Source organism: Pongo abelii, chromosome 18 (assembly GCF_028885655.2).
Source record: "Pongo abelii isolate AG06213 chromosome 18, NHGRI_mPonAbe1-v2.0_pri, whole genome shotgun sequence".
Classification (NCBI taxonomy): Eukaryota; Metazoa; Chordata; class Mammalia; order Primates; family Hominidae; genus Pongo; species Pongo abelii.
In genome coordinates, this window is record NC_072003.2 from 64,415,852 (window position 1) to 64,429,885 (window position 14,034).

At 39.2% G+C, this 14,034-nt stretch overlaps 1 protein-coding gene across 16 annotated transcripts in view; it reads right to left on the reverse strand.

Annotated features, from left to right (window-relative positions):
• Positions 1-14,034, reverse strand: part of CDH11 (cadherin 11) — a 173,049-nt gene that overhangs the window by 47,485 nt on the left and 111,530 nt on the right. For all 16 annotated transcript variants that reach the window (XM_063717331.1, XM_009250780.4, XM_063717326.1 and 13 more), the window contains 2 exons: positions 7,318-7,717; positions 1,239-1,533 (listed from right to left, as the gene is read on the reverse strand). In XM_063717331.1, the coding sequence (XP_063573401.1) occupies positions 1,239-1,533; positions 7,318-7,545 (523 nt within the window). In that variant the 5' untranslated portion in view covers positions 7,546-7,717. The remainder of the gene's footprint in view (positions 1-1,238; positions 1,534-7,317; positions 7,718-14,034) is intronic.

Sequence of the window (14,034 nt, forward strand, 5' to 3'; positions counted from 1 at the left end):
ATAAACAAATCAACAAACCTGCATATGTACCCCCTGAATCTAAAATAAAAATTGAAACTAAAAAAAAAAAAAAGCCTGAATTTTATCCCTAAACATCAATGAGCCCGCAAAGGTAAGAATAATGAAAATTTCCCTGGATTATATATTTTGATGACTTGCCTTTCCACCCCATCCCCACCCCTGACACTCAGTTGCTGACACTCCTGTTTCCTCTATATGGATTTATTTGATATTTGTTGTTTCTCATTATAATACACAGGCTAAACACGAAGAGGTTGAAGGACTGGGCAGGGAAAATGGAAGAGACAAAGGTGGGAAACGGCTCAGGCTGGCTTTTGATAAGTACTTGACTTTTCCTGGTGGAGAAGGAATATACCATTTTCTGGCATAAAAAGCTCTGTATGCACAGTGGAAGGATCTTAGCGTTCTACAGTCAAACCTACCTTTCTTAAGTAGGTTGATTCCTATAATTATTGCTGGATTTTCTCATCTGTAAAATGATTCTGAATTCATTTGAGCTCTAAAACTCTTTTAAGCAGACTCACTCCCTGATTAGAACAGTTCTACTCACTGTTTGAAAGACAAACCTTTCTTAATATGAGGAATGTTTCTCAAAAGAAACATTATGCAAATGTTTCATTATGTGCATGTTATGAAGAAAGCTATTGCCAGAAGGTGGCTAATTCTTTGAAGAAATCCTTCAAAAAGCTATCCTTTAGCAACTTAATGTGTCTTCAAGCATGTTGAAAAAGATACACCTACTCCTGAACATGGTGACATAGTGCTGTGGTTAAATGTGCATTTTAGATCCATTTAATAGCTCAAATGTCCCTACAGAAATTAGTTAACTTGTTTCTGGCATGGGTTTCGTATATGTGAAATATGGTGAGTTGGAATTTCCTCATTGTAAAGATTAATCATTGTAAAAGCTAAATAAAATAGTGCATGTAAGTCGTTAATTAGCACAGTGTCTACATGCAACAAATATTACCATTGTCATTACCTATTAGACATCAATACGCACTAGCGACTGGATGTATATTATCTCTATCCCTACAAGACTAGAAATTGTTATTCCCATTTTACAGAGCAACAAAAGAATTTTTGTTCCTTTTGTTATTTTGCCATAAAAGATAAAGAAGAAGCTCTACTTCCTGATTTGGGAGAACGGGCTTCAGCCCACCCACCACAGAGACACCAGGCCTGGAAGCAGAGCAGGCCTCCCACACCGTACGCACCCACATTGGACCTCTCAGGCACATTGGCATGATAGGTCTCGTGCAGGAACTCCGGAGGGTTGTCATTAATGTCCTGGACCTTGACAATGAATTCCGATGGTGGCTCCAGTGGCCGGTTGGTGTCCCTGTCCACTGCCTGAGCCATCAACGTGTACTGGGCTCTCTCTTCTCGATCCAACGTCTTGGTGGCATGAATGTTCCCTGATTTGTCATCAATCACAAAAATGGTTCCAGCTCCTTCACCTGAGAGAATGTATTTAATGTTCCCATCACCAGAGTCAATATCCGAATGAAGCTGGAAAAAAGAGAAATTGAGATTTTTAATTCCATGAGGAACACAGTGGGGAAACTCACTTACAAGTGATTGCAACAATCTGCTGCACACACGCACGTCATGAAACGGAGATGTTCTCATCCCCATTTTACAACAGGAGAAAGGCAACCTTAGAGAATATCATAGCCTTGGCCAAGGTCACACTGAAGAACAGTGAAGCCAGAGTTCAAATATATATATTTTTAATTCTAAGATTCATGCTCTCCCTTCACCTCTCTCCATATATATGTGCATATGCAAAATACAAAAACCTAAATGTATCTGTCAATAGTTTGAAATAAATGTATGTTTATTTTTAAAAACATATAAGCAAACATTCATGCAATAAGTAAGTCTTCCCCTCAGCTCTGACTCCCATTCCTTCATTTTCTCCTCTGCTCAGAGATTATCACTGTAACCAGTTTCTTGTGAATCCTGTAAGAGATATTCTATTCTATGCATATGCAGAGAAATCTACACAGATATATATGTGCCCTAGTTTATTGTTATACAATAAAGTTCCAGAGTACACACATCATTCTTCACCTCATCCTTTTCCTCTAACAATAAATTCAGGTGACCATTCCACATTTATAACTATAGATCTTCCTCATCCACTGTATGGAGGTTATTATCTTTTTAAAAATTTTTTCTTTTGGGTTTTTTTTTTTTTTTTTTTTTTTAAGGTGGAGTCTCACTCTGTTGCCCAGACTGGAGTGCAATGGCATGATCTCGGCTCACTGCAGCCTCTGCCTCCCATGTTCAAGCGATTTCTCCTAAATCAGCCTCCCAAGTAGCTGGGATTACAGGCACATGCTACCATACCCAGCTCATTTTTGTATTTTTAGTAGAGACAGGGTTTTACCGTGTTTCCCAGGCTGGTCTCGAACCCCTGACCTCAAGTGATCCACCTGCCTTGGCCTCCCAAAGTGCTGGGATCACAGACATGAGCCACCATGCCTGGCCAATGTTTTTGTTTGTTTGTTTGTTTGTTTTTAGCAGTCCTTTCTAAAGAACACTTAGCTTGTTTCCTGGCTTTTGTTACTACAAACAATTCAACTGATCAGACATTTCCAGAAGACCTGCTTTGCGGTACACAGGGTATGAGGATCTGGGGATGTGCCCTGCCTGGAAGAAGTGTCCACTCTAATGCTAAAGGTAGGTAGGACTAGTGGCATGGGTTGATATGTATACAATTTCTTAGGTGTCAGAAATAATCTTAAACATCCCCAAGTTTTTCTTCTTTGACAGAGCTTAGAGATAAGATGATATTTGCCTAAATTCACACTTGTTAGGTCCAAGAAATCAACTAGGTCTCTTAACTACCAATCATCTTCTGTTCTGCCCTCACTCTGCTCTGTGTTTTCAAACATGCAAGTCTCCCAAAAAAATCACATCTGGTTTTCCTGTAGCAAAAAACTCCTCACGCTGCCTTGTTATTCAATCTCAATTTCTGCAGCTGTCATTTTAATCCGAGTTCCTTGGTCCTCATTCTGCCCTTTGTGGGGAAAAAGTAAGCATTATTTTTACTGCTCTAGTGGGCTTCAAGAGCAGTCAAGTAGAGAAAAAGACCTTGGTTCTACCTACTAAATAAGAAAACCCATTGTAAACTAGAGAGCTTTATTCAAATGACATCTAAAATAATAAAAAGAGGCCAGGCACATTGGATCACGCCTGTAATCTCAGCACTTTGGGACGCTGAGGCAGGCGGATAACTTGAGGTCGGGGGTTCGAGACCAGCCTGGCTAACATGCTGAAATCTCATCTCTAGAAGAAATACAAAAATTAACCAGGCATGATAGCGTGCACCTGTAATCCCAGCTACTTGTGAGGCTGAGGCAGGAGAATCGCTTGAACCCAGGAGGTGGAGGTTGCAGCGAGCTGAGATCTTACCACTGTACTCCAGCCTGGCAGACAGAGTGAGACTTTGTCTCAAAAATAAATTAATTAATTAATTAATTAAATTAAATAATAAAAACTATGATTATTATCAATGCCATTTAATATTAACAATATTAATAGTATTGTTTATTACTAATGCCATTTTCATATTTTTGTTAAAATTGGTATTTTATTATTTCGATTTAAATTATTATTATGAGACTAAGGCCTAGAGACCTTACCTCATGATGATTATTATGAGACTAAGGCCTAGAGACCTTGCTTATAAAGCAAGGTTGAATACATTGATTTTAAAAAAATTTGTATTGTTTCAATTTCCCCAAAGATATCTAATTGATTTGCAGCGCTTCAGTGAAACCCCAATTATTTCAGCTCAGTTACCTGTAGGTACGAATTACAAAGACCATTTTGTTTTTAGTCCTCTTTGTTTCTAGGGGGAAAAAATAAACAGACTTTTCTTCAGAATTTGTTATTCATAACAATGTGTTGTCGTGAAATTATGGCTAACACATTTCTGATGAATAAGTCCATTTGACAGTAAAATACAAAGCTGTTTGATGGCCTATGACGGATGAACAGAATTGCCCCAGTCTTCATTCAGTCAAGTTTCCTTAATGAAGGCAAAATTTCTGCCCCCACCGCGATCTTAGAGGAGGCTTACTTTTGTTCTTCTATTTACCCTGCTGCAGACCTGGCAGAAGTTAAGGGCAAAGACATACGAATGAGGAACAAGAAAGTATAAATAAAATGCTAACTTTAATGGGAATGACCAGACATTGAATCTTTCTAGAGGCCTTCATATATTACATATGAATTTGGCAAGTTGCTTGAAAATTAAATGGATCTATTTCATGATCAGCCAAATAACTAAAAATTTAACAAAACATTTCCTATTATTTTTCTACTTTGTTTTCAGGTTGAAAAGTTGGATATAACTTCCCTTTTTTGTGTCTAACAAAGATGATTTATACAACTGACATGGATACTTACTAGGCTCCACACACACACACACACACACACACACACACACATTAAAAAAAAACACCCAGTTTCAGAAACCATTCAGTGCTATCAAGGGATCCAGTTGCTGAGGCATACACAGCCAATTCCTAACTCCAAAGATAAATGGCTTCCCTCTCTGCATAGCACAGCATGACACAGGCTGTATTTCCACAAGAAATCTGAAAGTCCATGGTTTACCAAATTTCACTTTTTCAGGGCATCTTAAGCACTCAACCTTGAATGTCATCAAATCAAAGGTTGTTAGGAAATAAACCATCTATTCCATCCCTCCTATGTCTAGGGAACTGTCTCAGCACATTTCAAAAGAAAGATTCACAGGACCAACCACATTATTTATTTTTCCCCTATCCAACCCGACATCAGATTCATTCTCATATGACTAGCTTTTGAAGGTCACACACCATGAATAATACTAGTTTTCCTTTCCCCTCTTTTTTTTTCTGTATTTTCTTCTAGTAGGCATGACAACTGCTTACTCCACAGAGATGCTGAAATGACTCTCCAGATCCTGTTTCTTCTGCAACCCCCAACCTGAACACACACACTGCTTCCCATTGAGAAAGTCCCCAAAGCAGAAGGTTCTATTCATATCTCAGAATGATTCATGCACAGCCCTTCACATCATTCAAGCTCCACATCCCTTGCCATGGCTGAAATCTCTTTTTCCTCTCTGGGCACACAGCCCGTCTCCTCTACTTAGGGAATTCCATATGCCAATTATTTCCATTTCCATTTCTCACGTCGACTTCCACATATTTCCATTTGGGATATAAATGAATAAAATTCCTTTGGTACATCTCTTCAAGAAGAAATTTTTCCAAACTTACACAATGTCATTGAGATTCTAACATGAATCTCCTTCAAGTATGTCAATTATGTGAATATGAAGTGCTGTTCTCATGTAAAAGAACAATTAAGATAACTTTGTAGAAATCAGTAGGGTTTAGAAACCCCTCAAACCTACTCTCTTTCCCCTTTCCCTTCCACTGGATAATTCTTGTTCATCTTTTAGGTTACAGGTTATTCCCATGTTGTCCTTGAAACCTTCCTTTGACATCCGTCCCAAATATTACCATGTAAATTCATAATCATTTACATTGAATGTCCTCATTATTCTATTATTCATTTTCTTTTTTTATTTTTATTTTTTTAATTGCTTAGGTAACCGTCTCTTTTCCACTAGACCTCTTTGAGGTTAGGAGCTATCTTAATCTAGTTTACATTTTGCCTAGCACGGCAGCTGCTCCACATGATAGGATTTCAGTTCTTATGTATCTAAGGATCTATCTTTGTTTTTTTTTTTTTTTTTGAGATGGAGGCCTTTGTCTCATAATTATAATTTAAATTTAAATAATAAAAATACTTTAACAAAAATATGAAAATGGCATTAGTAATAAATAATACTATTAATATTGTTAATATTAACTGGCATTGTTAATAATCATCTTTTTTATTATTTATTTATTTATTTTTTGAGACAGAGTCTCACTCTGTCTGCCAGGCTGGAGTACAGTGGCACATCTTGGCTTACTACAACCACTCCCTCCCATGTTCAAGTGGTTCCCCTGCCTCAGCCTCTGGAGTAGTTGGGATTACAGGCACTCGCCACCACGCCTGGCTAATATTTGCGTTGTTAGTAGAGACGGGGTTTCACCATACTGGGCAGGCTGGTCTCGAACTCCTGACATCCAGTGATTCACCTGCCTCAGCCTCCCAGAGTGCTGGGATTACAGGTGTGAGCCACTGCGCTGGCCGCACGTATCTTTTTGTAGTTTTAGTGTCACTATCATCTGAAAGATAACTGTATATTTTACTCAAATGCTAGTGGGTAGGTAATTTTACAATCTCTCTTGAATTTGTATTTTGGACCCTCTTTCTACACTTGCACTTTTCTGGAATGGATACACAGAGACCACAGAGCCTGGAATGGGAAGTCATCTCACTGGGTTTTACCATGCCTGTGGAAACAGGGATAAAACCACACCCAAACTTCTGATACATATTCATTCATCTCTTCAAAGCTGGGGCTAGCACCGGGACATAAGTACACAAGCATGACACTGCCCTTGACACAAAGTAGCTTGAAGTCTAGTGAAGTAGACAGATTTATAAGTAGATACATTGAATACAAAAAGCAAAGCTATGATAAAGGGTCCAAAGGAGGAGCATTCAAGTTGGGGTTAGGGTGTGGTCAGAGAAATGCCTCCAGCTGGAAAATGATTAAATAAATTATGGCTATGTACATTTAATGGGCTATTAAGCAGCCGTTCAAAATGGAGTTTGAGCCTGGCATAGTGGCTCAGGCCTGCAGTCCCAACACTTTGGGAGGCTGATGAGGGAGGATCAGTTAGGTCAGAGGTTTGAAGCCAACCTGGGCAACATAGCAAGACCTTTTCTCTACAAAAAATAAAATAAAATACAAATTAGCCAGGCATGGTGGCATGAGCCTGTAGTCTCAGCTACACAGGAGGCTAAAGGAGGAGGATCCCTTGAGCCCAGGAGTTTGAGATTACAGTGAGCTGTGATCACACTACTGCATGCCAGTCTGGGCAACAGAGAGAGACCCCATATCTAAATAATATGATATATGAGTTTTATGATATAACTCCATAAAACTAAATGGAAAAACCTAAGAAGTATTCTCAACATGGATAAGTCTACTATTCTTTCTAAAAGTCTGGAATAACATATTATGTACAATATTTGGGTGGTTTTATTGGCTCTTCAAGCCATTGGTGTTTGCTCTCTTGGATGCCCGTGGGCCTTTTGTTTCTTTCTGGCCACAGACGACTATTCCAATGGTGGGTTGGAAAGCTCAGGATTGAGGGAAGGCAGCCTTACCCTGCCCACAAGCACGGGGTCAGGCCCGGTGTACTCCTCTATCACGAAGAACTGGTTCCAGACCCAGCCACGCTTGGAGCGCTGTAGCACCTGCCCCTCCTTGCCCTTCTCATGGTGCCCATGGAAGGAGGGCCGCAGGTGCCCCCGCCGCTCTGGGGCAAAGGCCTGGCTGTGGCACAGCATGCCCAGGCACACCAGGGCGGCTTGTAAACAGTAGTTCTCCTTCATTTTTGGTTACGTGGTAGGCACAGGAGAATGCAGCTGTCACCCCTTCCACCAACCGTGCGGTGGTCTTGCTGAGGGTGGCCTCCCGGACGCGTCACGCAGACCTCTCTTGGGATGGAATGTCTCTGCTGGCTGAGCTCATCACGTCAGGGCTGCCCACGTCCCCAATCAGCTTCTGCAAGCAGAGAGAGGTTGGATTAGCTGCAGGCCAAATCCCCACTTCATTTCCACTCCTTTCAGTAAGCCTTCAGGACTGGGCATCAGTTTTATTACGTGGGAGCTACGGGCTTTGGGGAAGCTCACTGACTGCTTTGAGCTCAGCTTGCTCATTTATGAAGTGGGGATAAGAGTGTACCCAGTACAAAGCTGTCACTGAGATTCACTGAGTAATGCATGTAAGTCTCTTAGCACAATGCCTGGTACACAGTAAGCACTCCATATTTATCTGTTATTATAATTGATCAAAATTGTGCTTAGATATGATTTTGTAATAAGAAAACAGGGAATTAAAGGAGTCCAGATGAGGAACATATAATCCACACTGGGGTTCAGTTCAGGGAGAAGATGGATGGCTGGACTCAATCCTTTAGTGAGGTTGCTGTAATAACAAAGGAGAGTGTGGGATTCCATGCAGAAGGAACATCACATCCAAAAGCACAGTGTGCTCCAAGACGTTCAGCATGCCTGGAGGTAGTAATGAAGAAGGCGGGCAGGCAATGGATCCTGTTAGGGAAGGGATGTAGGGGAAGATCCCAAGAAACCATTGATGGTTACTGAAATATTAACAGGAGAAATAATGGGTTAAGGTCTCTTTGGTAAATCAGTTAAGGGTATAGTGTCAATTCAAGGAGGAAGATTTGCTTTTGTCTGGGAAAGATCCATCCACGAAGCCAAAGATCCTACCTTGCTTAGCCTGGAAGTCTCAGAAAGGATATTTTACAAGCTTTCACTAACTAGGAGAAGGAAAATAAAACAAAACAGTATATCCTACCAACCAGCCCAAGGTCATGTTCCCAGTAGCCATGACTCAGCCACTCAATACCAGTGAGGATAAGCCAGTAACGCCTTTCACCTTTCTACACTCCTCACAGGTTTCTGAGCCACAGTCACTCTTGTCCTCTCTCCAGCACTCTGGTTCTTATTGCCAGTCCTTAACTTCTGCCTTGGGTTCTGGACTTCTTCATTGGACTTTCTCATGCTGAAAACTTAATTCTTCTCTAAGGAATTCCCCTTGCTTGTTCTCCTCTCTTAGAACCATACATTTGTTTTCTGGAGAATCACCTTCTCTCTCTGGAGTGCCACCCAGACTCCAGAGAGAGAATCAGATGAGTTCACCACCAATGTGAGGAAATCTGAGAGAGTTCTTGTGCAGGAGGATGACACATTGATATTGAAGATAACATTCTGTTTCAGCACCTGGGTCTAAATGAAACTGGAAAACTTACTGAGCATTGTAGGAATCACTGTCATCACCTAATTTTTTGCTCTTCTTTGGGTGAAATGGTTCAGGGAAAAAGGGAGCAAGAAGGAAACAGCATGAATCTTGGCATAGTGGAAGGTACATAGACTTGGAGGTCAACTGCACCTGGATCAGAATACCATTTCCATATTTTACAATCTGGGTTACTCTGGGCATGCCAATCAATCACTCTGAACCTCCATGTTTTCATGTGAACAATGAGGATGACAAGAATTGTTGCATCCATATAGGCTTGAACACAGAGTTGGGAACTGGACACGCAATAGGTTCCTTCTTCTTTTCCCAGAGTATCACAGCATAGGGGAAGATCTCAAGAAACCACTGATGGTTACTGAAATATTTACAGGAAAAATAATGGGTCAAGGTCTGATATGGTTTTGCTGTGTCCCCACCCAAATCTCATCTTGAATTCAACATGTGTTGTGGGAGGGACCCTGTGGGAGGCAATTGAATCATGGTTGCAGGTCTTTGCCATGCTGTTCTCATGATAGTGAATAAGTCTCAGGGGATCTGACAGGTTTATAAGGGGTAGTTTCCCTGCACAAGCTCTCTCTCTTTTCCTGCTGCCATCCATATAAGATGTGACTTGCTCCTCCTTTCCTTCCACTATAATTGTGAGGCTTCCCCAGCCACGTGGAACTCTAAGGGTACCCATGCCTTGAACATGGAGATGCCCCCAAGAGGGTGATGAGGTGCTTTCTCCAAGAAGGGAATTGAGAACAAATAAGTTACGTGAGATACCATAACCATCTGACCTCAGCAACCTAGAAAATAAAAGAATTGGTGAAATTATAATTTGTAGATACAGATACATTCCATTTTGATGAACTTTCACTTTACCATCCCAAACCTTTCTGTTTCCTTTGTAATATGGCAAAGTGGTATCTAGGGGGCCACAGATGTGCAGTTAAAGCCCGGTGACTGTCACTTTTCTCAATAATACGTTGGGATGGTATTATGTTAGTCTTTATTCAAGGAATAGGAGACTTGAAACTCTTAATATTGGTTGTAAACAGACACGTTGGGATACATAAAAGGCTACGTGGGAGAGACAGAAAGATGGAAAAGGCAGCATCATCATTTAACAACTTCATCCTTACATTCAGGCAGTTAAATAATACATCAGATGCCGTTTCTAGAAAGCCAAACCGACTGTGTGGAAAGAGCACAAAGAAGGCCCCAGAGGAGGGGTTAGATGCTAAAATGAGGCCATATGAAACAACAGAAAGATTTCTGGGCAGAAGTCATGAAACCTGAGATTTGGTGGAGAATCTGGCACTAATTTGCCATGGAAGTTCATTGATTCTGTTCTCAGAGGCTCTGTCTCACTCTGTAAAATGAAGCCTGTGTAAAATTTTCTTCAAGTGGCTTCGTATTCACGATTAGAGTTTCAGTGAACTAGTGATGGGCATTTCTTCTGATTCATACAGTGTCTCCTTACTAGATTGGAAACTTCTGAATGGATGGGATTATATCTTATTCACATTTATATATCCGACAGCTGAACACAAAGCAGGCCGTCAATAAAATTTTAATATATGATTTGAATCTCACATTTCAACTCCAAACTTGACATTGTCTCTGTGGAAACTCAAGAAGAAGAAAGAAAGAAAAAGAAAACAGCATATGGTGAGACAAGATCCCTGCCCATCTTGCACCATGCCAAGTATTAAATGCTCATTCACAGAGTGATAAATTATTCTTGCGTATAAGCCGTGAAGTGTATTAGAAAGAAAGGGTTTAATTAAAGTTGATATTTCTTCACTTTTTCCTTCTGGCTGCCATTTTGCTGCAAAGCACAATTATTTCTAACACTAGAAGTGTTGAAACAAGATGACAACTTTTTTCTTTTATAAAAAATGTCTAGCTTAATACTAATGAATTTAAGAGTTTCCACATGATCAATAAACAATAACATTCAATTTGTTAAAAAGATGAAATTATCTCTTTTCTTCTTTTGGAAAGAATACTGAATCAATTTGCTTTTAAGAGCAATGGTCCACCATTTTAAATGCTTATATGACTACATGTGATACAGAAAGTTATTTTAATGGTTAATCTTAGGTATGTATAAGACTGATTTTAAGACATAATTAAAAAAAATGATCACTTTCAGAATGAAAATTTATGTAGCAAGTTCTTTTCCTTAGCTACTGTTCTAAAAGCTTTACAAATAGTAACTCATCTATTAATTTCTATAACAACCTTATGAATAGGAGCCATGAATATTCTTCTCTTAAAGGATGAGGAAACTGAGTCCCAGACACATTAAACAACTTAGGCAGACTTACGCTTCTAGTAAACACCAGACCTGAGATCTGAACCCATGGCTTCCGGCCCTAGAATCCATATTCTTAACCAGTGAACAATCACAACTCTTGTCATTTGTTTGAGTTTGAAGTTCATAAGGGAATTATATGGACGTTGTGATAAAAAGCAGTAACCTAGAAGCCAGCTAAATGTGGGAAGTAAATTACTATTGGAACTCAGTGTATACTAATAACAGGACTAGAATGAAAATACTAATATAGTTAAAATTTGCCAGGTGTTATCTGCCTAACATTCTTGGACATGTTTTCCATGAGTTGAGTCATCAAATCTTCACAAAAACCCTAAAACCTAGCATTATTGCTATTCCCATTTTACAGGCAAGTAGTCTGAGGCACATCAAAATTAAGTAATTTGTCCAAGGTTACAGAGCCAGCAAGAGAAGGACCTGGGATTGAACTCTGAATGTTTGGTTCGAGGACTTGTATTCCTACCCTCTACAATTTTACCTAAGAGAAGGCTGCAGGTCAAATTTAGGCACACTAATACAAATAGACACAATAGCCTTAACATGATGATAATTTAAATTTTGGTAGCATGGAGAAGTAGACTATAATAAAAAAAATTATCCAAACCAAAAAGAAAGAAAAAGCATTTTATATCAATGACCAAAGTGAAGATGAACAAGATGTAATTACATCAGTCCATCAATAACCATCAATAACATAGTATAACCAGGTCTTTAAACAACATATGACACAAAATTTGATCTTTGGTTTTTATTTTAAATACCTGTTTCAGAATTTCTAAATGTGTAGGTTAGAAAAGTGTATTCAGAGTTGTTTTGTTTTATTAAATATTTCTATAATTGAGAGAACTGATTGATGTATTCAGTGGTAGGGACTTAGTAGGAATCTCCCATGAAAATTAATAGGAGGCTGCCCTCCTAAGGAGAGCTTGATGTTGGTAATAATTAGGGAAATATATCAATGTTCTAATTGGTTTTAATAAAGACCCCCAAGGTAGTTCTTGAACAATCCATTAAAACACTTTTTAGCAGTATGCCAGGATGCCTAAGCATTGGGATTCTACTAAAACATATAGGAAGACTTTATTTTATGATGGGAGCATATTGCTTGGAGGGAAAAATAAATGTTGTTGAAAGTCACAGCAATAATAACATGACAGGAAAATAGATGTGCAAAGCCACCAGCTCAAAAGGGAAGGCTCACCCCTCTATCTTGAGAGCAGATAGCCCGTCATAAGCTACCGTGCCTTGAGCATAAAACTCTCTTGCTGTGCCTGCTTTTGTCTCCGTAAAAGAAAATGACATATATGGGTGTTTAAGTATATTTGGACTCCTGCTGGAAATTGTTACTGGGTGGAGAATGAAAGACGAAAGCACTTAGCAGAAAGCAAGCAGATTTGGTTTTTCAGCTGTCCCCTCCCCACAGAGCTGGAAGGATCAGACAGGCTGACCTGTTTTTTCATTTCCAGGTAGCTAATTTATAGTTAGAGACAGGTTATTACTACATTAAGAATATTACCAAGGCCCACACCAGAGCTCAAAACCCCATTCTGTATCTGCAAAGTCCCCTTGTTGGTGAGCTAAGGGGCTCTGGTATCCCTTTCAACAAACACAGCTTTGTAACCAATCCAATTCTATTATGCAAATTAATTCAAGCATATTTTATTCCCCGTTCAGATCTCATCACTCAGCACTGAGCTGGTCTCTCATTTCAAATCAAATCACAGGAATTATGCCACGTCTGTGGAAATCACAGAGAATAGGGGAGAAGAACTATTACAAGAATTATTGAGTCACACTTCTCAATAATTCTTCTCCCCTGATTTCTAGACTTGGAGCAAGGTATAAGCTTTGGGTGATCACTTCTTCTCAGGTGCAAAATACACAGCAGAGACTGCAAAAAGGTTATGGCATATGCTGCTCCAATTCCTAATACCAAATTCAAATGTTAAAGTAGGCAGCAAATAAGGCCTCTTATCAAAGACCCCAGCACTCTGCAAAGGTGAGTGGAAATTTTAAAACTGCTTCAGTGGAGATCTGAGTCTCTGCTTCTGGAGAAACAGAGAATGACAGAAGTTCTGCTTTGAAAGTGGAAAGATCATTCACTACCTATGTGTCAGGTTCAAATCCTGGTTCCATCACTCATGATTTACATTAAATTGTGATAAAAGTAGATACTATCCTTGGTCAGGTGCTTGATTTTTCTAGTGCTGGACAGTATGCTCAGGGCTGGGTACACATTATTTTATTGCATTTTCACCACAACTGCATATATATGTGTGTGATATATATATGTGTGTGATATATATATATGTGTGTGTATATATATATACACATATGTGTATATTTGTGTATATATATGTGTATATATATGTATATATATACACATATATATACATATATATATGTGTATATATGTATATATATACACATATATATATACATATATATATATGTATATATATATATCACTCAGACTTTATCTAGGAGGAAAGTGAGGCTCAGTGACCTTATGTAACCCACCCAAGTACACCCTGAATCATTGACAATGTTGTAATTCTAATGCAAGTTTACAGGACTGCAGAAGCTAGGCTTGACTTTGGACTATTTTAACTGGCTATCAATGTCTGAAAGTCCAGGTCCCCAATCTTCAATACAAGAAGATTGCATGACCAACTCCAAGGATCATCTCAGCTTCAAAAATTTCATTTGTTAT